General features: G+C 42.2%; 2 protein-coding genes across 5 annotated transcripts; both read left to right on the forward strand.

The window, feature by feature from the left end:
- Positions 1-1,322: 1,322 nt before the first annotated feature.
- Positions 1,323-10,894, forward strand: LOC109896127 (polyadenylate-binding protein-interacting protein 1). Of its 2 annotated transcripts, XR_002256068.2 has the most exons (12): positions 1,361-1,719; positions 5,217-5,365; positions 5,718-5,915; positions 6,033-6,145; positions 6,262-6,373; positions 6,692-6,817; positions 7,042-7,148; positions 7,358-7,472; positions 7,689-7,743; positions 7,826-7,907; positions 9,027-9,170; positions 9,224-10,894. XR_002256068.2 is itself a non-coding variant. In XM_020490387.2 (11 exons), exons 1-11 carry the CDS (start codon positions 1,530-1,532, stop codon positions 9,112-9,114), a joined length of 1,335 nt encoding a protein of 444 aa, XP_020345976.1. In that variant the 5' UTR covers positions 1,323-1,529; the 3' UTR covers positions 9,115-10,894. The 2 variants fall into 2 exon arrangements, 1 of the variants encoding a protein (XP_020345976.1); XM_020490387.2 differs by having other exon boundaries at positions 1,323-1,719; positions 9,027-10,894.
- Positions 10,895-11,298: 404 nt separating this feature from the next.
- On the forward strand, positions 11,299-23,905 carry lg8h5orf34 (linkage group 8 C5orf34 homolog). 3 transcript variants are annotated; one of them, XM_020490386.2, is made up of 11 exons: positions 11,299-11,615; positions 11,695-11,784; positions 12,017-12,313; positions 12,443-12,714; positions 12,849-12,950; positions 13,163-13,283; positions 16,391-16,482; positions 16,800-16,869; positions 17,739-17,821; positions 17,988-18,034; positions 22,634-23,905. In XM_020490386.2, the coding sequence occupies exons 1-11, from the start codon at positions 11,406-11,408 to the stop codon at positions 22,828-22,830; spliced, it is 1,581 nt and encodes a 526-aa protein (XP_020345975.1). In that variant the 5' UTR covers positions 11,299-11,405; the 3' UTR covers positions 22,831-23,905. The 3 variants fall into 3 exon arrangements, with proteins under 3 accessions (XP_020345975.1, XP_031685601.1, XP_031685600.1); XM_031829741.1 differs by having other exon boundaries at positions 12,020-12,313; XM_031829740.1 differs by having other exon boundaries at positions 11,303-11,615; positions 12,017-12,714.
- The last annotated feature ends 1,928 nt before the right edge of the window (positions 23,906-25,833 follow it).

Genomic DNA, 25,833 nt, shown 5'->3' on the forward strand with positions numbered 1-25,833 from the left:
CAAAATTCCCAGATTTATCCCATTTAACTAGAGACCGTGATTCCTGGTCTGGAGCTACTGTGAAGATGCTTGGAGCTACTGCAGGAGGCCAGGGATCATGATGGTATTTGCTTTGAGCTTGAACTGCTCATATTGTCCCTGTAATTATGGTTTAAGGGCTCACAACGAATTATCAACGCTTTTGAATGTTGCAATGCAATCCAACATAGGGTATTGTAGCATCGCTCGCTATATGAGTCATATTACAATTCCCAACTATCATGGTATTGGTGCAATGCGTAGGGTGTTTGCTTCCCTGCCCCTCAGGGTTTGCTTCCCTGCCCCTCAGGGTTTGCTTCCCTGCCCCTCAGGGTTTGCTTCCCTGCCCCTCAGGGTTTGCTTCCCTGCCCCTCAGGGTTTGCTTCCCTGCCCCTCGGGGTTTGCTTCCCTGCCCCTTGGGGTTTGCTTCCCTGCCCCTTGGGGTTTGCTTCCCTGCCCCTTGGGGTTTGCTTACCTGCCCCTCGGGGTTTGCTTACCTGCCCCACCATTTGCAAGAATACTAACAAATGTATTCCTGCCCAGTCCAAAATGAACCCCTATCGGAGCTACTAGTGTGTGCGGCTTTTCCTTTAAACTAATTGCACTGAACACACACAGTGCTGCTGTTGGCTATACCAACTGTAGCTAGTCTATTACTCCTTCGTGGATTCCTAAAGGTATTGTCATCTTTCATCTTGTACGCATTCCCAGGACTTGACTTGTGAATGTTTGAACTCCCTCCAAGACACCCATTTTGCAATAACAGAAAATAGGGGCCGTAATCTTTTATCAAAGTGGGTCTCCACATTTCTGCAAGGGGTATGATCTTTGACATAATTTGATCCAGCTTTGGGAAACAAGTGGAAAATGACTGGAGGCTAAACAATTAATGAATGCCTCTTCTGAGTTCTGGTGTAACACACATGGCTATCGTGGGCAGCTACTGAGAGAGCAGGGGGAGAGCGGCACATGTGAGGGTTGGTTTGATCCACAGGATTCTGATTCCGCTCTCTGATGCATCTGTAGTTTTATTGTAGAATGGGAGGTATGTGTTTATTACTTGAACACCCCACTCGCTTTCATTGCTGAAGAAACTGCGTCACATCTAACATCATGTTGTGTATTAGCTAGTTAAACATACTTTCTTGCTTCAGACAGATCAAAGTAGGCTTCCTGTGACTTTTTTCCAGGCTACTGAGTACACTCAATGAGGCTCTGCACTGTTGGTGCTCTACCGCTCCCCTCCCGTAGAGGGCGACAACACGTTCACACGGTTATAGATCAACTCAGCCGATATCGGATTTGTTGAAGGAAGTAGCCCTTACAGAAATATGTTGCAATATCCGTTCGAGAACATAAAGTAGCTGGCTTGGTAGTAAATATGGAAATGAGGGAGGGTGAGTGAGGCCAAACTAAAAAATTCCGTAACAAGTGATTGGAATTGCCAAACCGCCTACGTTTTTTATTTTGCGCCTCACCGAAAAGGTCATAACACAAAAAAAGCAACAGAGATGACTGAGAATTTCGACCGAGCTCCAGGCGCTGGTAGAGCCCATATAAAGCCAAGAAGCCCCGGCCTTGCAGATGTAGGAGACGGGGACGCCACATCTGTTTTCAACCAGCGTGAGCCTCTTCGGCAACCTCGGACTTCTCCACCTTTGACTGAGAACAACCCAAACAATAGTGAAGCTATCGGCGAAGGTAATATTTTCTGCCGGATCAACTTTGCATTTACCCATTTGCTTTAGCTGGCTATGTGTGTTAACAAGTTAGCTAGGTAACTAGCCCGAACAACTAATGGTACTAGGCTAACATTGTCGCGACCGAGGTAAAGACAGTTTGCTATATGCAGTTGAGGAATATTCAATGTACCAACACTACATGTACTAGACATTCCCACATACAGTATTTTTTAAACAATTTGATTTAACCTTTATTCAACAAGGTAAGCCAGTTGAGAACACGTTCTCATTTACAACTGCGATCTGGCCAAAATAAAGCCAAGCAGTGCGACACAAACAAGAGTTACACATGGGATAAACAAAGACAGTCAATAACACAATAGGAAAGTCTATATACAGTGTGTGCAAATGAAGTAAGATTATTGAGGTAAGGCCGTAGTGGCAAAATAATTACAATTTCGCAATTAAACACTGGAGTCATAGATGTGCAGAAGTTGAATGTGCAAGTAGAGATACTGGGGTGCAAAGGAGCAAAAAAAAGAGATAACAATATGATGATGAGGTAGTTGGATGGGCTATTTACAGATGGGCTATGTACAGGTGCAATGATATGTAAGCTGCTCTGATAGCTGATGCTTAAAGATAGTGAGGGAGATATGAATTTTCAGCTTTGGTGATTTTTGCCATTCATTCCACTCATTGGCAGCAGAGAACTGGAAGGAAAGGTGGCCAAAGGAGGAATTGGCTTTGGGGGTGACCAGTGAAATATACCTGCTGGAGCGCGTGCTACGGGTGGGTGCTGCAATGGTGACCAGTGAGCTGAGATAAGGCAGGGCTTTACCTAGCAAGGACTTATAGATGACCTGGAGCCAGTGGGTTTGACGACGATTATGAAGCAAGGGCCAGCCAACGAGAGCATATAGGTTGCAGTGGTGGGTATTTTGGGGGTTTTGGTGATGAAACGGATGGCACTGTGATAGACTGCATCCAATTTGCTGAGTAGAGTGTTGGAGACTATTTTGTAAATTACATCGCCGAAGTCAAAGATCGGTAGGATGGTCAGTTTTACGAGGGTATTTTTGTTATCATGAGTGAAGGATGCTTTGTTGTGAAGTAGGAAGCCGATTCTAGATGTACTTTTGTATTGGAGATGCTTAATATGGGTCTGGAAGGAGAGTTTACAGTCTAACCAGACACCTAGGTAGTTGTCCACATATTCTAAGTCAGAACCGTCCATGGTAGTGATGCTAGGCAGGCAGGCAGGTGTGGTCAGCGATCGGTTGAAGAGCATGCATTTAGTTTTAGAGTTGTATGGCTTTGAAGCTCGTCTGGAGGTTAGTTAACCTCTTATGGGCAGGTGGGACAGTAGCATCCCACCTGGCCAACATCCGGTGAAATTGCAGAGTGCGAAATACAAACTACAGAATTATAAATATTTTACTTAAATAAAATCACAAATTAAGCTTAATTTTGATGTATTAACTTCTTGTTAATCCAGCCGCTGTGTCAGATTTCAAAAAGGCTTTACGGTGAAAGCACACCATGCTATTATTTGAGGACAGCGCCGTGCGTACAAAAGCATGAAAAATACATTTCAACCAGGCAGGTGTTGTCCTGGATGTATTTGTGCTGGTCAAGGGCAGTCAGGTCTGGAGAGAACCAAGGGCTATATCTGTTCCTGGTTCTACATTTTTTGAATGGGGCATGCTTATTTATGATGGTGAGGAAAGCACTTTTAAAGAATACCCAGGCATCCTCTACTGACGGGATGAGGTCAATATCCTTCCAGGATACCCGGGCCAGGTCGAATAGAGGGGCCTGCTCGCTGAAGTGTTTAAGGGAGCGTTTGACTGTGATTCGGGATGGTCGTTTGACTGCGGACCCATTACGGACGCAGGCAATGAGGCAGTGATCGCTGAGATCCTGGTTGAAGACAGAAGAGGTGTATTTAGATGTTGGTCAGGATGATATCTATGAGGGTGCCCAAGTTTACGGATTTAGGATTGTACCTGGTAAATTCCATGATAATTTGTGTGAGATTGAGGGCTGTCCAGCAGGGTCAACCAAAAACACTTGGCCTGATGGTTCATGCAGATGCTGGGGAAGCAATATAGAAATTGATCCCTTAAATGATTTTACTATTAAATGACCCATATCACAACCTTTATCCCTCTTCACAAAAATGTACCTAAATCAATTTTGGAAAAAGGATTTTACTCACAAAAGATGTAGGAATTTATTTTCCTATTTAGAAATAGTAGGCCATGCATCAAATAACTATTTTCATCAGAAAAGTGAACTGTCAAATGCGCTATTGCATTTTGTAAGTTGTCTGCAGGTGGCTTGTTGTGAATGCACTCAAATATCAAGTCATTATCAGGTTATGTAAACTGCGTTCTAATACTCAACGTAGAAGGATTTGTCTTAATGTGCAGTATATGAAAGTGATGCTATGAAAATGACTTTTTCACATTATCAAGCTCACTCTGACAAATCCCTGCCTTTTACTGTGATTAAAAAGAGCATATGAAACATTGTTTTTCATGAGGCCTACCTGTGTGCCTTCCTTTAAGCACCTCTGTTCGAACACCTCTCCTGTCCTTGATGCATAGCACATGCAGCCAGTTGCGGCTCTTTTCAGTGTCCATGTGAAAGATGGTTATTGCGAGGCTGTTAACTTTAACATTTTTTTTGACAACCATGTAAAATGAAGGCCTGCAAAGCTTACAGATTTAAGTCTAATAGCATGAGATGAAAGTAGACTAACATCAGAGTGTCTGATTCTGAAGGTATAGTCAGTGGACATTCTGAACCTTGTTTGAGGTCAGTAGGTCACATGACCAAGGAGCTATTGAAATTCAAAATTTAGAAAAATTCATGTAAAATCATATGAGATGAAAATGGACAAACTTAAGCATGTGCACTATAGAAGGGTAGTCAGTGGACAAACTGAACCTTGTTTGAAGTCATTAGGTCACATGACCAAGGAGCTACATCTTAAATGTAGAGAAATTGACTTTGTTTACGCTCCCTAACTAATTCAACTAGGAGTACAAAATGCTGCTCAAATTTCCACATGTTTATTGGCTTTGGAAAGTGTATTAATGTCCAAATTGTGAAAATAAGACCTGTCCAACATTACGACACTTATTTGGAGTCTGTAGCTCAAGTGGTTTGAAAGCTATTGAGGTTTGAAAGCACTAATATCTGTTGAATATCCAACTTGAAACTGTCTTTACCTTGGTGCTAGAGCGCCCAAACTGTCGTCGTTTAAAACGCCCCTCGAACACTTACCTAAATAGCTAACTAACTAGTTGCACCTGTCACTAAATTTAAAAGTCAGTGACTTAGCTGCTAAATGAAGCTCAAGGACGGCGGCCAAATCACGTCACATGACAAGCTAGGTCCCTGCCACTGAGTGTCCCTGTTACAGGGCAAGCACATTACTTCATGTGCCACCCAGACCTTTATTGCTAGTTACATGTTCTTAAAATAAATCTTAATTTGCTTCCTCAGAAAGCAGAATCCCAAGCAAACCCCACCAATTCATTCACAGCCACAGCACTCCTGCCTCCAAAGTGAAAAGTGTGGACTCTCCAGTGAATACCTCCATTCTGTCAGCCAATGCACCGGAGTTCTACCCTGCTAGCTTCTCCCCCTATGAGGTATGAAAGCAGTGGTCCTGGAAACCCACCCAGGGTGCAGGCTTTTGTTGCAGTCCAGTACTCCTAACACACCTGGTTCAACTAGGGTAATCACTAAGCCCCTTATTAAATTACATCTGGTGTGGTGGTGCTGGGTTGGAATAAAGTCTGCACCCCCTGTAATAATAGATAATGACAGATTGGGTTGCCTAGTGTTGCCTAGTGTCTGCACTTTACATTATAAGGACCAAACTAATCAATCACCTCATCCACAACTAATGAGTAGCTCTGAGCTGGAGGTACTGGCTGTAGCTACTAGCTAGTTTCTATGTTTTTCACGTATCTTCTATTACCAGTGTTCTCCATTTTAAAGGAATCCGTTTCGGAGGATGGCAGTGATGGCTATTATACTGAGATGACATTGGCTGAATTGGTTGAGGAGTTTCTCAGCTACCTAAACTCCTCGCCGGGGTCCTTTGAGACGGACATTGAGCACATGGTAAACATGCTGAACAGCTGGGTTACTACTGAGGAGACGTTGCAAGAACTGGTGGAACTCATCTATACACAAGTATGTGTATCAACACACACACACGGTTCGGTCATCTACGAGCGACGTCTATACTGTAGTTACTGTATTTAGTGGCGTTTAAAAAAAGTGTTCTGTTCATTTTGTTTATTTTTGCAGTCTACTGCTATCCCCAATTTCGCATACACTGGGGCAAGGCTCTGTAACTTCCTGTCTCATAACCTCGTACTCAGCCCAGCAAGTGGAAACTTTCGTCAGCTTTTACTAAAACGGTGAGCTTTGTTAGTATAATTTCATCACCATCTTAATCCTGTTGCTTCACCACAAGAAACCCTTGTAGCCATTTATACAGAAACCCCCTCTCTTGCTCTGTATCTGGGTGCTGTAGGTGTCGGACAGAGTATGAACAGAGGGACGTAGCGGTGCGAGGAGACCAGGAGACACAGAAGAAGTTCCAGGCCTATGTGCTCTTTCTGGGGGAGCTCTATCTCAGACTGGAGGTGAGCAGGAGCACCGTTGTCCTGTCCCAGGATTTTGGGGGTATTTATGCATCTGTTGAATTGAGCTGAATTTAATTTGGTAAAAACATATACAGCAAAATGTACATTGTATTCCAGAACAAAAGCACTTAAAGTATCCATTAAAACACTTATTTCCCAAGTGACACTCGATTTTAAAAACTTTCCATTTCAGCCCCTCACAACTTTGACACTTGCCTCCCATAACCCAACCTCCTTCCATAACCCCTCCCCTAGATCCATTTTGAGTTGATAATAAACCCTAGAGAATGACAGAACCTGACCTCTTGGTTGTCTCAGGTAAAGAGTGCAAAGGGGCCTCCGTCCCGAGCTGAGATCCTGCTAATCGCCCTGAGGGAGCTGATGAATGCCCTCTTTTCTAACCCAGTGGATGGAAACCTCATCTGTGCTGTCAAACTGCTTAAGGTGATTTCGTTTTCTGATCTCTAAATTCAAGCTGACTCAAGGTTCCACGTCATCTGTGGTACAGTTATTTACTGTGTTTCAAGAGAAATCTGCAGGCCATCATCCCAAGTGAATGGAAAATATTGTATTGTATTACAATGTAATAATGTTTATTGTTAAGTTTGTTATAATGCGAAAGACAAATTCCCCTTTGTTGCATTGTTTATCTGTGATGTCTTCTGTAGTTGACCGGCTCGGTTCTGGAGGATGTGTGGAAAGAGAAAGGGAAGTCTGACATGGACCAGCTAGTCCAGAGGATTGAGAACATTGTACTGGATGCCCAGTGCAGCAGGTGTGCATGTGAGATGAATAAAGAGACTGTTTAGTAGAAACACTTGTCAAAACTACCTCTGCCAAATGAATGCTTCTTAGATTGGATTAGATCAAAGCTGGTTGTATGAATGAATGAATGAATGACTGACTGTCTGTGTGAAGGAGATGTTATTGATGCTGAGTGAGTGATTGGTCCAATGAATATAGGACTGTCTGTGTGTCCATCAGAGATGTGAAGCAGATGTTATTGCGGCTGGTGGAGCTGAGGTCTAGTAACTGGGGCAGAGTCCATGCTGCTGCTGCTTCTGACGCTACACCTGACAATGACCCCAACTACTTTATGGTGAGGAGTTGGGGCTAGAAAACAACACTACTCCCTCCATCTAATCTTCTAAACTTCTCAAGTTTCAAGCCAGCTCCCAGCTTTAACCCGTGATCCAAAAGGAATTGGCACCGATCTACCATTTTGGGAAACTGGTTTAGATGTTCACATTTTAATTTCATGCCTACTAACCTTTTCACCGCTGTTCTTTGTGTCTTTGTGCGTTTCTCCTCTCAGAATGAGCCTACGTTCTACACTGCAGACGGCACTCCCTTCACAGCAGCCGACCCTGGTGAGTATATCGACATTATTCATCAAGGTAAAACCCTGCAAAAGCTTTGCATTGTCCCTAAAGGTATGTTTTTGTGTTACAGAGTATTCAGAAAAATACCAGGATATCCTGGATCGGGAAGATGACTGTTTCCCAGAAGACTGTGAAGAGAATGGAAATGAATCGTGAGTATAGCTAAATGACAAATGTACATGTGTTAATTGTCTATACTGTGATTAGTTGTGGTCATGATATTAGCTTTTTCAGTGGACTCGGTTGGTTTCTCATGTGAGTCATTGTGATACTGAATCCGTAAAATATATGTATCTGTGGATCTAGAATATTCCTCTAGTTCTAGAATGCTATTGTGTAGTTCTTGAATATCTCTCTGCAGTCCTAGAATTGTTTGTGGGAGCCAGTCAAACACACCAAATAGGTCAGACAATCCAGGGCCGTAGTTACTAATACACTGTAGGATTGGTCTTGTGACCTTTTTCCCTCGCCCATATCATGTGTCCAAATGCCAAGGTCACATGACCTGAGAGCAGCGTGAGGTCGTTCACTTGTGGGGTCAGTGTGATTGTCTTGCCCACAATGCAACAGGGGAAGCCAGAGCCTCTGATTCCGACTAGTCAGCAGATGGACCAGAAAGGGGGCTTAGCTGACCCCTCTCTACCCCTCACTCAACTCAAATGTTATTTGTCACATGCGCTGAATACAACAGGTGTAGACCTTACCGTGAAATTCTTACTTTCAATCCCTTAACCACCAATGCAGTTCAAGAAATAGTTAAGAAAATATTTACTAAATAAACTAAAGTATAAAGTAACACAAAACAATAACGAGGCTATATACAGGGGTACTGGTACTGAGTCAATGTGCAAGGGTACAGGTTAGTCCAGGTCATTTGTACATGTAGGTAGGTGTAAAGTGACTATGCATAGATAATAAACAGTGAGTGGCAGCAGTGTAAAAAGAAAGGGGGGGTCAATGTAAATAGTCCGGGTGAACATTTAATTAATTGTTCAGCAGTCTTATTGTTCAGGTGTCTTATGGGTTGAGGGTAGAAGCTGTTAAGGAGCCTTTTGGACCTAGACTTGGCAATCTGTTACTGCTTGCCGTGCGGTAGCAGAGAGAACAGTCTATGACTTGAGTCTTTGACAATTATTTGGCCTTTCCACTGTTTGTTTGTCTTTTCCTTTGAAGGACTGTGACTTTGAAACAAACCTGTATATAACCTTCATGAATTTGCCTGCACTTTATTCAGTTAATTCTTAATGAATATACATTGTTTTGTGTTCCAGGTCGTTCAATGACGAGGATGAGATGGACCCTGAGATCGAGGAAGCTTTTGAGAAGTTCTGCCTAGAGTCAGAGAGGAGACGACGATGAGAGCGCAGCGACAGACTGAGCTGGCACATAACTTTCGTGTTCGACATGCTGGAATGTTTGCGACTGGAAAAAATCTAAGAACTAGCCTTTTTTTTTTTTTTTAATACAGTTTGCTCTTCCTGGCAGTTCACAGATTTTCTTCTGGATTTGTGTTGGTTGGAAGATGGGGACAATCAACTGCATCAATAATCCGCTGAGTTATACAGACTGTTCCGAGTTTGTATTTTTTGGGGGGTGGGTGGAGTTCCTTCTCTGCTTTTGCTTCTTTCAGAAACACTTATTTCCCTTGGTCTTCGTCTTAACACCACAGGGAAAATGTGTGCTGTGGATTTGAAACACTGTTTACACAGCCACCATAAAAACCCAACTCTAGATATAGAAAGAAAATATTTTTTTCTTCCTGTCCACACTCAGTGACCCATATCATATTTGCGCGTTCACATTGATGTAGCCTCTGAAGTAGCACACAGATGCAATGCTCATTTCCTGTTACTTTCCATTTTGGGGTGGTTGTCCTGATAACTGCAGGCAATTGGCAAAAAACCCCACTTCAGAGCAAAAAAATCTGATAAGAGCATCCAGAATGAGGGCACATAGATAATCCAGATGGTATCAGGTTGAGGTCCACATATGGATGTGTTATTAATCTGAAGTTGAAAGACCAGATTCCATGGGGTTTTGTGGTGTTTACACATTAGGGAAAATAGCAGATGGGTATCAGATGAGCAAGTAATTGACAATCTGAATGGGCTTCTTATGTAAACTTATCTCAACAGCAGAGTAGAAAACTAACTGTATAATCTGATAGGGTCAGCTCCAGGAATACTGCAAGGGCTTATTCAGTTGGAGGCGACACTCAGACTTGCAGATACAAATGTGATGTATAGAACGGACACTGCACTGCATCGGATGTTGCTACAGGGTACAACAGGGTAAATAAATACAGTATTCAAGAGAATTGTATGTTCTCTATAGTACATCAGCTTTCAGTGTATAGAATGTTGCACTACTGGACTCCAGGGCCATTTTGTTAATTATACATCTGTGAGGAGTTGGCCATTTATTTCAGTTTGATGGTCAACCACCCATTATCAGTCTATGCATTTTAAGGTGGTGGATTTGTGCAACTAACAAAGGAGTTTAAAGTACTGAATACAGGCAAGTGGCAGCAAACTGGCCATAAAAGAGAACACAAAAGTTACTTTGACTTTAGGGGTGTTTTTGTTCTCCCTTTTACAGGTTCAAAGTAGCGTTTTTAGAATGTGAAGTTATTTCACAGAATTGTTGAGTAGTACAGTTCTGTCTCTTGCTGGGAAGTGGGAACGGGGTCATTTTGAATCCAATTTGTCTGTTGAACAAGGCTTTAACACCTTTGCAGTCGGCAGTTTGGAACTGATTAAGAGACTGCTTCAACAGAAATCTCTCAGGACGGATTCCACAATATATTCTTAGTTTGTATCATCATCAATTGATGAACCCCATACAAAGGAATGTTTGTTTTATAAGTTTGTAAATAATATTCATAGTATTGTTTGTCTGCAATAAATTCTTCATAATATGAATATTTCACACACTAGTCTAGCTAGACATCCATCATATTGGCGACAGATGTTCATGCGAATATTCTAAGATCTGCATTAAAACAATATGCACATTTTCCCACTAGTGTTTGCCGCAAACAGACTTGTTGCTGATAAAAGTCAGTGCGTGATGACACGGTGTACACAAAATGTACTTTTTTTCTGAAATTTTCAAGTACCAAATAAAATCTAAAGTTTAATGTGTTTCTTCACATTTTCAACTCTACCGATAGTTTTGTCACACATGCAGTTGTGCCTACTCTGGCCTTGGCATGTGCGCTCTAGCCAACAGCTCGCTGATACAGTGCTGGTAGGCTAGTCTACATGATGACATTATGGATTAGAGCAAGAATATTTGTCAAATGGCAGTCAAGCATCGATCATCATGTCACCAGAATAAGACCCTCGATATTTATTTGAAAGGAGCATCAAGATCGCCGTGCACTTTCACCACCCTGTGAAATGCATAACTTACAGATGGACTTTTATTTTTTGTCTAGCAGTGTGTGGCTTCTTTCAATATACGCGTTACCTGAAAAGCTCAGTAGGTGGCGCTATGCTCATTTTGGTCAAAGTATGTGCAGTAGAAGAAGCAGCAGCAGCCAATAGGAGCACACCTTTCATGTAGCGCAAATTTTGTTGTTGACAACAACGCTGCTAAACGTGATTTGGTTTACTATCTAGCTAGCTGGAATATATAAAATAACATTTATGATGACCAGCAGCAAAACTAATATCGGTTTGATAATCATGTACAAGGATGAGTCGGTGGACGTCCGTTACGTAGATGATTCCCGTTTGCACTTGTCGCCCTGTGGCTCGGAGTTCATGTTGGAGAAAGCCCCTACACGATCTGCACATCCTCTTCAGTCTAATGAGAAGATTCGACAGAGGACCAGGTTCGCCACCAGCAGCTACAAGGTAGCTAACATCAACAGAACCCAATCTCATAATAAAAACAACCTATATGTTTGCCAATCCTGATTTGTCAATATTCTAGGACCTGATGATTGGTGCTTTGGAGTTCAGGAACGAGTATGCAACACGACCTTACCTGCCTGAAGAACTCATCTCGGACGACCACAGAAAGGTAGCTAGCTAAACACAGTTTTGCTAACTATTCGGGTTTTTTTCAGAAGAAAGAAATTAATTACCACATTATGCCTACACTTAATTTGTGTGTAATTGGGACATTTTTAATACACATCACACAATTTCCCCTGTCTAACAGGACATTATTTTGCCCACAGTTGTCCACTTACCACAGGAAACTACCTAGTTACCTGTCACCATTGAGATTGTGCTTTTCACCTCGTCTACAGCAGGTCTTCAGCATTGACCCTGAGGTGGAGTGGCCTGCATGTTATTCCTGTACTGCCGAGGTGGGATTGAACCGAGAGATCGTCGTCAGTTCAGTGGAGCGGAGTGCCAGTCTGCTGCTTTCTTCCTCTGGAGAGGAGTTCTCTGTAAACTTCACCTGCAGACTTAGTCACAACCAACACCACAGGCCTCGGAGCCGAGACCCAAATAGGTCTGTCACTGAACACATACAGCAAGACAACCAAACCTGTAGGCCAAAGACTCCATCTCAACAGAGTGGCGCCTGTGCTGAGCAACAGGTAAGGCTTGCAATGCTCAAAGTGCTCCGGATTCTTGAATGTTGTTTATTTTTAATTACAATGTCAATGTGGTTGTGTGAAGCCAATGGTACGTTTCTTTATTATTCTGACAAACTTGTATATTCAAAGCAAGGAGAGGTATACCTGTCCACCAGAGTGGTCCAGCACCACTCTGTCTCCTGTGTTCCTCTGGTGTGGCGCTACCCTCTGTCTCTGGCCCTTCACCTCTGGCGCGCCCAGTCCCAGCCCTCTGGAGAGAGGAACAGGGGGGAGACAGAAGAAGAGACAGCCAGGGGGAGAGACCAGACTGAGAGAGCAGTGACAGGCACATCTAGAGGAGAGAGGAGGTCTCACCTGCCCCAAGCCCTGCCTCTCAGATGCCCTTCCCCTCATCAGCACAGGTTGATTGATTGATTCATTTTATTTTATGATATGAAAATAGACAAAGATATTACTGCCAAAACTGGTAGTGTATAATTATCTGCATGTAAACATCTAGCAGTAAACTGTAGAGATACATGTATTTTTACTGTAGGTGGAAGTCCATGTACTCTCTGGTCCAAGATGAACAGGAGGCAGACCAAGACCTCCCTACAGAGTTGGTTAAAGTGGTGTGGTGCCAAGGGGTGCTGTACAGGTACCTTTCTGCAGGATGATACGAATTCACATGACTTTATTTGAACAGGCTACTGTTATATAGATGATTAGTAAATGAGATACTATATTCATAAATCATAGAAAGCATGTGACATCTCACTGTTTAAAAAAGGGTGGTTGACCAACCTTGTGTCCAGTTATTTTCTTCTGTCTAACCATTACATCCTGTCTGTCTGTGTTTCTCCTGTCCAGGATAGTGGATGGAGCCATCCCAGTTGTGGAGGTTTCTCCAGGGGATGGTTCAGTCATCAGGTCTAACGGAGTGCTGGCGAGCTACTTCACCCACCACAGAGCTGGCCCTGGCCCTGGGGAGGTACAATACGTCACCTAATCCAGGGTTTCTGTTAGCCGGTAATAGCCGGCTTTTGGCCAATAAAAACCCCCAATTATAATAGAAAAGACGATTTAATAAAATTGGCACCGGCCAATTGTCCGGGAGAAGAAAAAATCGCATTGTGAAAAATGCTTTTTAGCCTATTAATTGATGGAAATACATTTGAAGTCGGAAGTTTGCATACATAGCCAAATACATTTAAACAATGTTTTTTCACAATTCCGGACATTTAATTCTAGTAAAAATTCCCTGTCTTAGGTCAGTTAGGATCACAACTTTATTTTAAGAATATGAAATGTCAGAATAATAGTAGAGTTATTTATTTCAGCTTTTATTTCTGTCATCACATTTCCAGTGGGTCAGAAGTTTACATACACTCAATTAGTATTTGGTAGCATTGCCTTTAAAATAGTTTAACTTGGGTCAAACGTTTTGGGGAGCCTTCCACAAGCTTCCCATAGTAAGTTGGGTGAATTTTGGTACATTCCCCCAGACAGAGCGGGTGTAACTGAGTCAGGTTTGTAGGCCTCCTTGCTCGCACACACTTTCAGTTCTGCCCACAAACTTTCTATAGGATTGAGGTCAAGGCTTTGTTATGGCCATTCCAATACCTTGACTTTGTTGTCTTTAAGCCATTTTGCCACAACTTTGGAAGTATGCTTGGGATCATTGTCCATTTGGAAGACCCATTTGCGACCAAGCTTTAACTTCCTGACTGATGTCTTGAGATGTTGCTTCAATATATCCACATAATTTCCCTTCCTCATTATGCCATCTATTTTGTGAAGTGCACCAGTCCCTCCTGCAGCAGAGCACCCCCACAACATGATGCTGCCACCCCCGGGCTTCACGGCTTGCAAGCCTCCCCCTTTTTCCTCCAAACAGAACAATGGTCATTATGGCCAAACAGTCCTATTTTTGTTTCATCAGACCAGCGGACATTTCTCCAAAAAGTACCATCTGTGCTGTTGCAAACCATAGTCTGGCTTTTTTATGGCGGTTTTGGAGCGGTGGCTTCTTCCTTGCTGAGCGGCCTTTCAGGTTATGTCGATATATAGGTCTCGTTTTACTGTGGATATAGATACTTTTGTACCTGTTACCTCCAGCATCTTCACAAGGTCCTTTGCTGTTGTTCTGGGATTGTTTGGCACTTTTCGCACCACAGTACGTTCATCTCTAGGAGACAGAACGCTTCTCTTTCCTGAGCGGTATGGCGGCTTTTGATTTTCCCATGATGTCAAGCAAAGAGGCACTGAGTTTTAAGGTAGACCTTGAAATACATCCACAGGTACACCTCCAATTGACTCAAATCATGTCATTTAGCCTATCAGAAATTTCTAAAGCCATGACATAATTTTCTGGAATTTTCTAAGCTGTTTAAAGGCACAGTCAACTTAGTGTATGTAAACTTCTGACCCACTGGAATTGTGATGCAGTGAATTATAAGTGACATAATCTGTCTGTAAACAATTGTTGGAAAAATACTTGTCAAGCACAAAGTAGATGTCCTAACTGACTTGCCAAAACTATAGTTTGTTCACAAAAAAATTGTGGAGTGGCTGAAAAACTAGTTTTAATGACTCCAACCTAAGTGTATGTAAACTTCCGACTTCAACTGTACCAGTTGATGTCAATACATTTGACTTGTCATGCTTATCGGTCTTTAAGTTAATTTGCCTAATTTAGTGGAATATAATTGGCGTGTGTTTTCAGCATTTTCATTATGTATGTTATTTATCACACGCATACAGATACAGAGCCTTTGAGTGGAAAATCTGTCAGATGCTGCAGCATCTCAAACATAGACAACGGAAGGCAGGCTTCATCAGTGTGTCACAGGTCACTTTGCAATGAGCTGTTTGCATTTTGAAAACATATACTTCATTGTTTGAAACCTGAATGTTTTAATATGTAGTATGAGGCATGTCTTACCCTGCTTCAAAGTAGCCTCGCCAAAATCAGACCATATCCGTGGAGCTAATTTATATATAACTTTTGTTTATTGTCCAGTAGCCAAAAGCACAATCCTAGTCATATTAGAAAACCATGTTAGATGATCCATGTTAGATCTACCCTCTTTCTACATGTTCCAACGACTATTTTAATCTCAGTCACATATAAGCGCTCCTGTGCGGTGCCCTTTTGACAACAGTGTTTTCCCACTAATTGCATTATGGAACGAACATTTGCACGTAGTCTACTGCCTTGTGCGCATTGCTATCTCTTAAACTATTATTTCTTAACATTATATCAGCATTTTAATTTAAATGTTCTAATCTGTTGCATGACTCAATAGCTTTAAAAAAAATCTATGTAGCCAAGTCCTATTGGTTGTATGAATTTAGGATCTATCGTCCTACAACTGTCCCAGAGTCTGTTTTGAAATAGGCTACTTCTTTCTCGACAAGCTGACCAATAGAACAGGTTAACTTTTCTACTATGGGGATAGTAGATTGACAGGCTAGTGATTTTGCGGTTCGGTGCTTGTCTTGTTTCCTGAGGTAAAGTAAATGTGGACAGTTATTCTCACATCTTCAAAGTGCAAATCAGAATTCGTTAAAGGCCGCACATCGATGCATCCTAGACTTACGTGTTCTGTTAATATGAATGAATAATTATCTAAATGTGATTTCTGTCATTTTGAGCACCGTGAGTGGACATTCTAATCAGGTTATCCATTCAATGCATATGGGGCCGATAAATGTCCTGCTCCAGAAACCCTGACCTAATCACACTTTAAAATGACATATTTACTCTTGAGCGTGCCCGTACAATAGCTGTTGATATTTCCTTAAGACTTGTGCTACCCAGTGTTCACCCTGTCATTTGAACCCTGCACAGAGTAGCAGTCTGTCATGTCATTTATGCTGGCTATATCCTGTCATGTGCTTACATGCAGTAGAAAGCCATATTTTGTTATTACCATATCATACTGATTTTATGGCAGTACAGACTTACAGATGCTTCCATGATTAATTGTGGAATCGTAAACAGTTTTGGGATGCTGACACACATCTAATAGTATGTGTGTAGTTATGTTTTAGGACCGACTGATAGCATTGCTTATGTTCTGGTGTTTCCCTCAGGTAAAGGATGTGACGTACCACCTAAGCAGCCTCCCCCCTGACACACCTGGGCAGGTCTACTCTGTGTGCTCTATGGTGACTCGAGCCAGCAGGTGAGGTACTGCCGTAGACTACAGCCAATGTGGTGTTGTCTTGCTAAAGACAACGATGTAGATAGTGTTGCACACCTCTAGACTTCAGACAGTGCTACTACCTTGTTATTAATCATCAGAAACATTTGAATGATTAATTACTGTAAATCAACAAAACTGTTCATGGTTGTGGCCAATTCTATTTTAACTTCAAATTCTATTCATGCGTACCCTCCAATATTATTGCCTTTTGAGTTTTTTTGAGTTTGCAAGAAAGGCATTTGACTGTAATTGTGCATGTAACATTAAAAGTTGAAAGTGAAACATTGTTTTGACAGGATCCTGAACTGCTACAACCAAGTTAGACACTCTCTAAAGCTCCCTGCTACACAGAGCTGCTACAACCAGGTTAGACACTCTCTAAAGCTCCCTGCTACACAGAGCTGCCACAACCAGGTTAGACACTCTCTAAAGCTCCCTGCTACACAGAGCTGCTACAACCAGGTTAGACACTCTCTAAAGCTCCCTGCTACACAGAGCTGCTACAACCAGGTTAGACACTCTCTAAAGCTCCCTGCTACACAGAGCTGCTACAACCAGGTTAGACACTCTCTAAAGCTCCCTGCTACACAGAGCTGCTACAACCAGGTTAGACACTCTCTAAAGCTCCCTGCTACACAGAGCTGCTACAACCAGGTTAGACACTCTCTAAAGCTCCCTGTTACACAGAGCTGCTACAACCAGGTTAGACACTCTCTAAAGCTCCCTGCTACACAGAGCTGCTACAACCAGGTTAGACACTCTCTAAAGCTCCCTGCTACACAGAGCTGCTACAACCAGGTTAGACACTCTCTAAAGCTCCCTGCTACACAGAGCTGCTACAACCAGGTTAGACACTCTCTAAAGCTCCCTGCTACACAGAGCTGCCTCAACCAGGTTAGACACTCTCTAAAGCTCCCTGCTACACAGAGCTGCTACAACCAGGTTAGACACTCTCTAAAGCTCCCTGCTACACAGAGCTGCTACAACCAGGTTAGACACTCTCTAAAGCTCCCTGCTACACAGAGCTGCTACAACCAGGTTAGACACTCTCTAAAGCTCCCTGCTACACAGAGCTGCTACAACCAGGTTAGACACTCTCTAAAGCTCCCTGCTACACAGAGCTGCTACAACCAGGTTAGACCATGCACATGTTTCATCCATCCATACAGTTGTGTGTGTGTTAGTCATTTGTGTATTGCTGCATTGAGATGCATTGTATTTCTCTCTCTGTGCAGGAGACCAGTTCAGAGCCCTTTATACAGGAAGTCCACATTTCTGAGTCTGGTTACATTAATACCACTGAAACAAGACAAAGCAGGTAAGATAAAGCAGGTCTATGTACCAAAATCATCAAAGTTTAGACATTAATGCTCAGCTATGTTGTATTGAGTGAAATGTCTTTTTAAATGGTGGAACTGTAAGTGTTGTGCTTACTAGCATAGCAATTTTTTGCTTAGTAAAATGTTATTTGTTTTCTGTTTCAGGCCTAACTGTGTTGCTGAAGAGCTGGAGAAGATCAAACGCTTCAACTGTATCCTTAGTGTCACTATTCTGGGTGGCTTTTATGGGTAATAAGCCAGGGTAGGGTACATAACTGTTTCTGAATTCTACAACACTATCTACATCGTTGTCTTTAGCAAGACAAGACCACATTGGCTTAGGAAGAAACAGACTAGGCTAATGCATCCAGGCTAACAGCTACAGTGCCTTCAGAAAGTATTCAGACCCCACACTTTGTGTGTTACAGCCTGAATTTAAAATGGATTACATTTAGATTTTTTTGTCACTGGCCTACACACAATACCCCATAATCTCAAAGTGGAATCAGGTTTTTCGAAACAAGTATTTGGCCCCTTTGTTATCACTAGCCTAAATAAGTTCAGGAGTAAAATTGTGCTTAACAAGTTACATAATAAGTTGCATGGACTCACTCTGTGCAATAATAGTGTTTAACATGATTTTTGAATGACTACCTCTATCTCTGTATCCCACACATACAATTATCTGTAAGGTCCCTCAGTCGAGCAGTGAATTTCAAACACAGATTCAACCACAAAGACCAGGTAGGTTTTCCAATGCCTCACAAAGAAGGGGACCTATTGGTACTGTAGATGGGGGGAGACATTGAATATCCCTTTGAGCATGGTTATTCATTACACTTTGGATGGTGTATCAATACACCCAGTCACTACAAAGATACATTTAACCTTTATTTAACTGGGCAAGTCAGTTAAGAACAAATTCTTATTTACAGTGACTGCCTACAGGCATCCTTCCTAACTCAGTTGCCGGAGAGGAAGGAAACCGCTCAGGGATTTCACCATGAGGTCAATGGGGACTTTAAAACAGTTACAGAGTTTAATGGCTGTGATAGTAGAAGACTGAGGATGGTTCAACAACATTGTAGTTACTCCACAATACTAACCTAATTGACAAGGTGAAAAGAAGGAAGCCTGTACATAATTTCCTGAATGTTTTGGAATATTTGATTTATTCCGACTTTTTCAAAATGTTGTTACGTCACAGCTAGGGATGCACCGATATCACATTTTTGGCCGATAACCGATATTTAACATTTTACGGCTTTTCAGCATTCTAGTACAGTTAAATAGTTAAACACACACACATGGACGCAGCGGTCTAAGGCACTGCATCTCAGTGCAAGAGGCGTCACTACAGTCCCTGGTTCGCATCCAGGCTGTATCACATCCGGCTGTGATTGGGAGTCCCATAGGGTGGCGTCGTCTGGGTTTGGCTGTCATTGTAAATAAGAATTTGTTCTTAACTGACTTGCCTAGTTAAATAAAGGTTACACACACCACACTGACCAAAAAGTTATTTTGTTAGCATTTACATACATCGCCATTACCAGTAAATCATAATCAAAACCGATTTATTTCACTTGCTGTGCTGTTTCGTTCTTCAATTGTTCAGTCAATACTAGGATTCAGCTCTGTCTGTCCGTGGCCTCTCTTCCTCGGCGCGCACTGTCACTGTGTCTGTTTCCACTGTCACTGTGTCTGTTTCCACTGTCACTGTGTCTGTTTCCACTGTCACTGTGTCTGTTTCCACTGTCACTGTGTCTGTTTCCACTGTCACTGTGTCTGTTTCCACTGTCACTGTGTCTGTTTCCACTGTCACTGTGTCTGTTTCCACTGTCACTGTGTCTGTTTCCACTGTCACTGTGTCTGTTTCCACTGTCACTGTGTGTTTCCACTGTGTCTGTTTCCACTGTCACTGTCTGTTTCCACTGTCACTGTGTCTGTTTCCACTGTCACTGTCTGTTTCCACTGTCACTGTGTCTGTTTGCACTGTCGCCGGGTCTGTTTCCACTGTCGCCGGGTCTGTTTCCACTGTCGCCGGGTCCGTTTCCATCCAGATGTGTATGTAGCATTTCGCCACCATGCCTGCATCAAGCATGGTGGCGACACAGTAAAGAGGCTCAGAGAAAATGCCACCGAATCGCTTGTTCACAGCCTGGAGTACTTTTTTACGTTTTAACCCCACGGTTACTTGCTAGTGTGTACCGTTGTTCGACTGGTCTGCGAAAGCCAACATCACCCACGACAGAGAACGGTTGATTGTCAAGGGCAATGAATTCCATTATCTTGGAGTTAATGGATTTCGCCTTTGAGTTGTCTCGCTGAAATGTTCTTACTCTTTCAGATGACTGCTCGACTTGAACTTGTTTAGTTGTTGGAAGTGTGTTCTTACTGTGTAGCGCTGTATTTTTTGTGGCGTCATTACGTCATCTGCTTCGTCATATACGTATCCATGTCAGCTTTGACACCGGTTTTGCACATCGGCCTTAAACTAGACATCGGGCCGATGTTGGTATTTTTAGCTAATATCGGCAGATTTCCAATATTCTCACTGATATATCGTGCATCCCTAATCGCAGCTTTATTCTAAAATGTATTAAATTGTTTTTTCACCCCCATTAATCTACACACAATACCCCATAATGACAAAGCAACAACAGGTTATTAGAATTTTTTGCAAATGTATTAAAAATATAAAACGGAAATATTACATTTGCATAAGTATTCAGACCCTTTACTCAGTACTTTGTTTGAAACACCTTTGGCAGTGATTACAGCCTTGTATGATGCTACAAGCTTGACACACCTGGTCATTTGGGGAGTTTCTCTCTCTCTCTGCAGATCCTCCCAAGCTCTATCAGGTTGGATGGGGAGCATCGCTGAACAGTTATTTTCAGGTCACTCCAGAGATGTTCAATCAGGTTCAAGTCCGGGCTCTGACGTGTCCCGAAGCCACTCCTGCGTTGTCTTGGCTGTGTGGTTAGGGTTGTTGTCCTGTTGGAAGGTGAACCTTTGCCCCAGTCTGAGGTCCTGAGCGCTCTGGAGCAGGTTTTCATCAAGGATCTCTCTGTATTTTGCTCCGTTCATATTTCCTTCGATCCTGACTAGTCTCCCAGTCACTGCCACTGAAAAACATGCTGCTGCCACCTCCATGCTTCACCTTAGGGATGGTGCCAGGTTTCCTCCAGACGTGATGCTTGGCATTCAGGCCAAAGAGTTCAATCTTGGTTTCATCAGACCAGAGAATCTTGTTTCTCATAGGTGCCTTGTGGCAAACTACAAGTGGGCTGTCGTGTCTTTTACTGAGGAGTGACTTCCGACTGGCCACTCTACCATACAGGCCTGATTGGTGAAGTGCTGCAGAGATGGTTGTCCTTCTGGAAGGTTCTCCCATCACCACAGAGGAACTCTGGAGCTCTGTCAGAGTGACCATCGGTTTCTTGGTCACCTCCCTGACCAAGGCCCTTCTCCCCTGATTTCTGAGTTTTGCCGGGCGGCCAGCTCTAGGAAGAGTCTTGGTGGTTCCAAACTTCTTCCATTTTAAGAATGATGGAGGCCACTCTGTTCTTGGGGACCTTCAATGCTGCAGACATTTTTCTGTGCCTTGACACAATTCTGTCTTGGAAAACTACGGACAATTCCTTTGACCTCATGGCATGGTTTTTGCTCTGACATGCACTGTCAACTGTGGGACCTCACATAAACAGGTGTGTGTGCCTTTTTCAAATAAATTGAATTTACTACAGGTGGACTCCAATCAAGTTGTAGAAACATCTCAAGGATGATCAATGGAAACAGGATTGCCCTGAGCTCAATTTCGAGTCTCAAAGCAAAGGGTCTGAATTCTTATGGAAATAAGGTGTATTTAATCAATTTTAGAATAGGGGTGTAATGTAACAAAATGTGGAAAAATGGAAAGGGTCTAAATACTTTCCGAATGCACTGTACATCCTGTTTGCAACATTTTCTGCACTAAAGTAATACTGCAGAAAATGTGGCAAAGCAATTAACTATTTTTCCTGAATACAACATGTTATGTTTAGGGCAAATCCAATACAACGCATTACTAAGTACCACTCTCCATATTTTCAAGCATAGTGGTGGCTGCATTATGTTATGGGTATGCTTGTAATAGTTAAGCACTGGGGAGATTTTCAGGATAAAAAAAATAAACAGAATGGAGCTAAATCCAGAGGAAAATCTGGTTGTCTGCTTTCCAACAGACACTGGGAGATTAATTCACTTTTCACCAGGAGAATAACCTAAATCACAAGGCCAAATATACACTGGAGTTGCTTATCAAGAAGACAGTGAATGTTCCTGAGTGGCTGAGTTAGATTTGTAGATATAAGTAAAAACTATGGCAAGATCTGAAAATGGTTGTCTAGCAATGATCAACAACCAATATGACAGAGCTTGAATAATTTATAAAAGAATAATGGGTAAATGTTGCACAATCCAGGTGTGGAAAGCGCTTAGAGATTTAACCAGAAATCACTGCCAAAGGTGCTTCTACAAAGTATTAACTTCGGGGTTTGAATACTTATGTAAATGAGATATTTATGTTTTTAATTTCCAATACATTAGTGAAGATTTCTATGAGAATGTTTTCACTTTGTCATTGAGAGGTTGTGTGTGTGTTGATGGGTGAGGGGGGAAAATAACAATTTTAATCCATTTTAAATACAGGTTGTTACACAATGTAAAATAAGTCAAGGGGTATGAATATTTTAAGGCACTGCACCTGTCCTTGATTAACAATAGGCTAATCAGTGGATGATGTGTGTTCTTTAACCAGCTCTACCCAGTTCTATTGGAAAACAGTCATCTTCTTAAAGCCCAGAGGGGTTCTACAGTGGTGGGCTGTGGTTCTAAAGAGCACGTGGCCCACTGTGAGCCGGTCAACGAGAGCATTGCGGAGGCCCTCCAGAGAACCTCCAAAACCATCCAGGATATCGACAACCTCCTACTTTCTAGAGACACTGTCATGCAGGGCAGCGGATAATTACAGTCCTGCGTGATGTGTGATGTCGGGTTTGCTGTCAGAAAATACTTATTGCAAATGAGGAACATGTGAAGCAGTCAGAATTATTCATTGGTTTCAGGATCACTAAGTAAGCATTGTCTAGTGGCAGTTTCATTGCTTTACTTACAGTTGAAGTACAGACTGCAGGAAAAAGAAAATAGTTTTCTATTATTGTGAGGCTCAGATATAGGTCAAGGTGTCTAACACTGTCCTCCAGCTCAGCAACAGCCTCAACCCATGTGTGGTTAGACATAGTGGTTAGACCAGACTCTGAAAGATGATGGTTGTGGTGTGTTGAAGCTAGGCAATAGTTTGTTGAAAAATACTTAGTCCATCTTATTGCAATTCCTGTACTGTCTTCATCTGATATCATGAGGCGTATTGTACAGTGACAATCACAAGTAATAACGATTTTAAGTCATCTGTCGTGTACATTTCACCTTGTTGTCAGTGCTTTTCGAAGTGTACAGTTTAATAAGTGCCATGATTCCCCATTTTGAATCACTCATCAGTTCATGGTGGTCTCACTTCAGTAGGACTGGAAAGAAGAACTCTGAAGGAAGTGGCTGGAAATGACTAATGTTTTGTGTTGTGCTATACAGGATGTGTGTCATTTATACTCTACAAGGTGTTGAAAGCGTTCCACAGCGATTCTGGTACATGTTGACTCCAATCCACAGTTAAGTTGGCTGGATGTCTTTTGGGTGGTGGACATTCTTGAAAACCCCAGCAGCGTTGCAGTTCTTGACACAAACGGTGCACCTGGCACCTACTACCATACCCTATTCAAAGGGACTTCAATATTTTGTCTTGTCCATTCACCCTCTGAATGGCACACACACACAGTCCATGTCTCAATTGTCTCAAGGATTAAAAATCATTTTTTAACCCTCCCCTTCATCTACACTGATTGAAGTGGGTTTAACAAGTGTCATCAATTAGGGACCATAGCTTTCATCTGGTTCACCTGGCCAGTCTATGTCATGGAAGGATGTTTTGTATTGTTAGTGTATGTTCATGAATAAAGCCAAACTGTTCAGAATGTCTTACAGTAGAATAGGCTAGTTGTGTTTTTGTACTGCTGATGATGTGAGTGTTTAGCACTGAGGAAAATGCTATTGAATGTCTACCACCAGCAATGGGAGGAACTGTAGAAACTAGAGAGCTGTGATGAAAAACTTGTATTACTGCTTTCTCCTCAGAGAATCATGGAGGTCACACTTTCTCATGTCACTTAAATTATTAAGTGACAAAAATGATGGCCAGACCACATCAACCCAATTATTTTCCTACAAGCCTATGGATTGCTTATACATAGAAAAGGAAAAAGTATTCATCCCCTTTGGTGTTTTTCCTATTTTGTTGCATTACAACCTGTAATTTAAATAGATTTTTATTTGGACTTTATGTAAAGGACATACACAAAATAGTCCAAATTGGTGAAGTGAAATGGAAAAAATTCCAAATGGAAAAGTGGTGCATGCGTATGTATTCAACCCCTTTGCTATGAAGCCCCTAAATAAGATCTGGTGCAACCAATTACCTTCAGAAGTCACATAATTAGTTAAATAAAGTCCACCTGTGTGCAATCTAAGTGTTACATGATCTGTCACATGATCTCAGTATATTTATGCCTGTTCTGATCTGTCACATGAAGACCAAGGAGCTCGCCAAACAGATCAGGGACCAAGGTGTGGAGAAGTACAGATCAGGGTTGCATTATAAAAAATTATCCGAAACGTTGAACATTCCACAGAGCACCATTTAAATCCATTATTAAAAAATGGAAAGAATATGGCACCACAACAAACCTGCCAATAGAGGGCCACCCACCAAAACTCACGGACCAGGCAAGGAGGGCATTAGTCAGAGAAGCAATAACGAGACCAAAGATAACCCTGAAGGAGCTGCAAAGCTCAGTGGAGATTGGAGTCTGTCCATAGGACCACTTTAAGCCATACACTCCACAGAGCTGGGCTTTACGGAAGAGTGGCCAGAAAATAGCCATTGCTTCAAGAAAAAAAATAAGTAAACACGGTTGGTATTCGCCAAAAAGCATGTGGGAGACTCCCCAAACATGGAAGAAGGTACTCTGGTCAGATGAGCCTAAAATTGAGCTTTTTGGCCATCAATGAAAACGCTATGTCTGGCGCAAACCCAACACCTCTTTCACCCCGAGAATACCATCCCCACAGTAAAGCATGTTGGTGGCAGCATTGTGCTGTGGGGTTGTTTTCATCGGCAGAGACTGGGAAACTGGTCAGAATTAAAGGAATGGTACTAAATACACAGAAATTCTTGAGGGAAACCTGTTTGTCTTCCAGAGATTTGAGACTGGGACGGAGGTTCACCTTCCAGCAGGACAATGACTCTAAGCATACTGCTAAATCAACACTCGAGTGGTTTAAGGGGAAACATTTAAATGTCTTGGAATGGCCTAGTCAAAGCCCAGACCTCAATCCAATTGAGAATCTGTGGTGTGACTTAGATTGCTGTACACCAGCAGAACCCATTCATCTTGAAGGAGCTGGAGACGTTTTGCCTTGAAGAATGGGCAAAAATCCCAGTGGCTAGATGTGCCAAGCTTATAGAGACATACCCCAAGAGACTTGTTTTATTTTTTATTTCACCTTTATTTAACCAGATAGGCTAGTTGAGAACAAGTTCTCATTTGCAACTGCGACCTGGCCAAGATAAAGCATAGCAGTGTGAACAGACAACACAGAGTTAAACATGGAGTAAACAATTAACAAGTCAATAACACAGTAGAAAAAAAAGAGAGTCTATATACATTGTGTGCAAAAGGCATGAGGAGGTAGGCGAATAACTACAATTTTGCAGATTAACACTGGAGTGATAAATTATCAGATGGTCATGTACAGGTAGAGATATTGGTGTGCAAAAGAGCAGAAAAGTAAATAAATACAGTATGGGGATGAGGTAGGTAAAAATGGGTGGGCTATTTACCGATAGACTATGTAC

The sequence above is a fragment of the Oncorhynchus kisutch genome, linkage group LG8 (genome assembly GCF_002021735.2).
Source record: "Oncorhynchus kisutch isolate 150728-3 linkage group LG8, Okis_V2, whole genome shotgun sequence".
In the NCBI taxonomy this organism is placed as follows: Eukaryota; Metazoa; Chordata; class Actinopteri; order Salmoniformes; family Salmonidae; genus Oncorhynchus; species Oncorhynchus kisutch.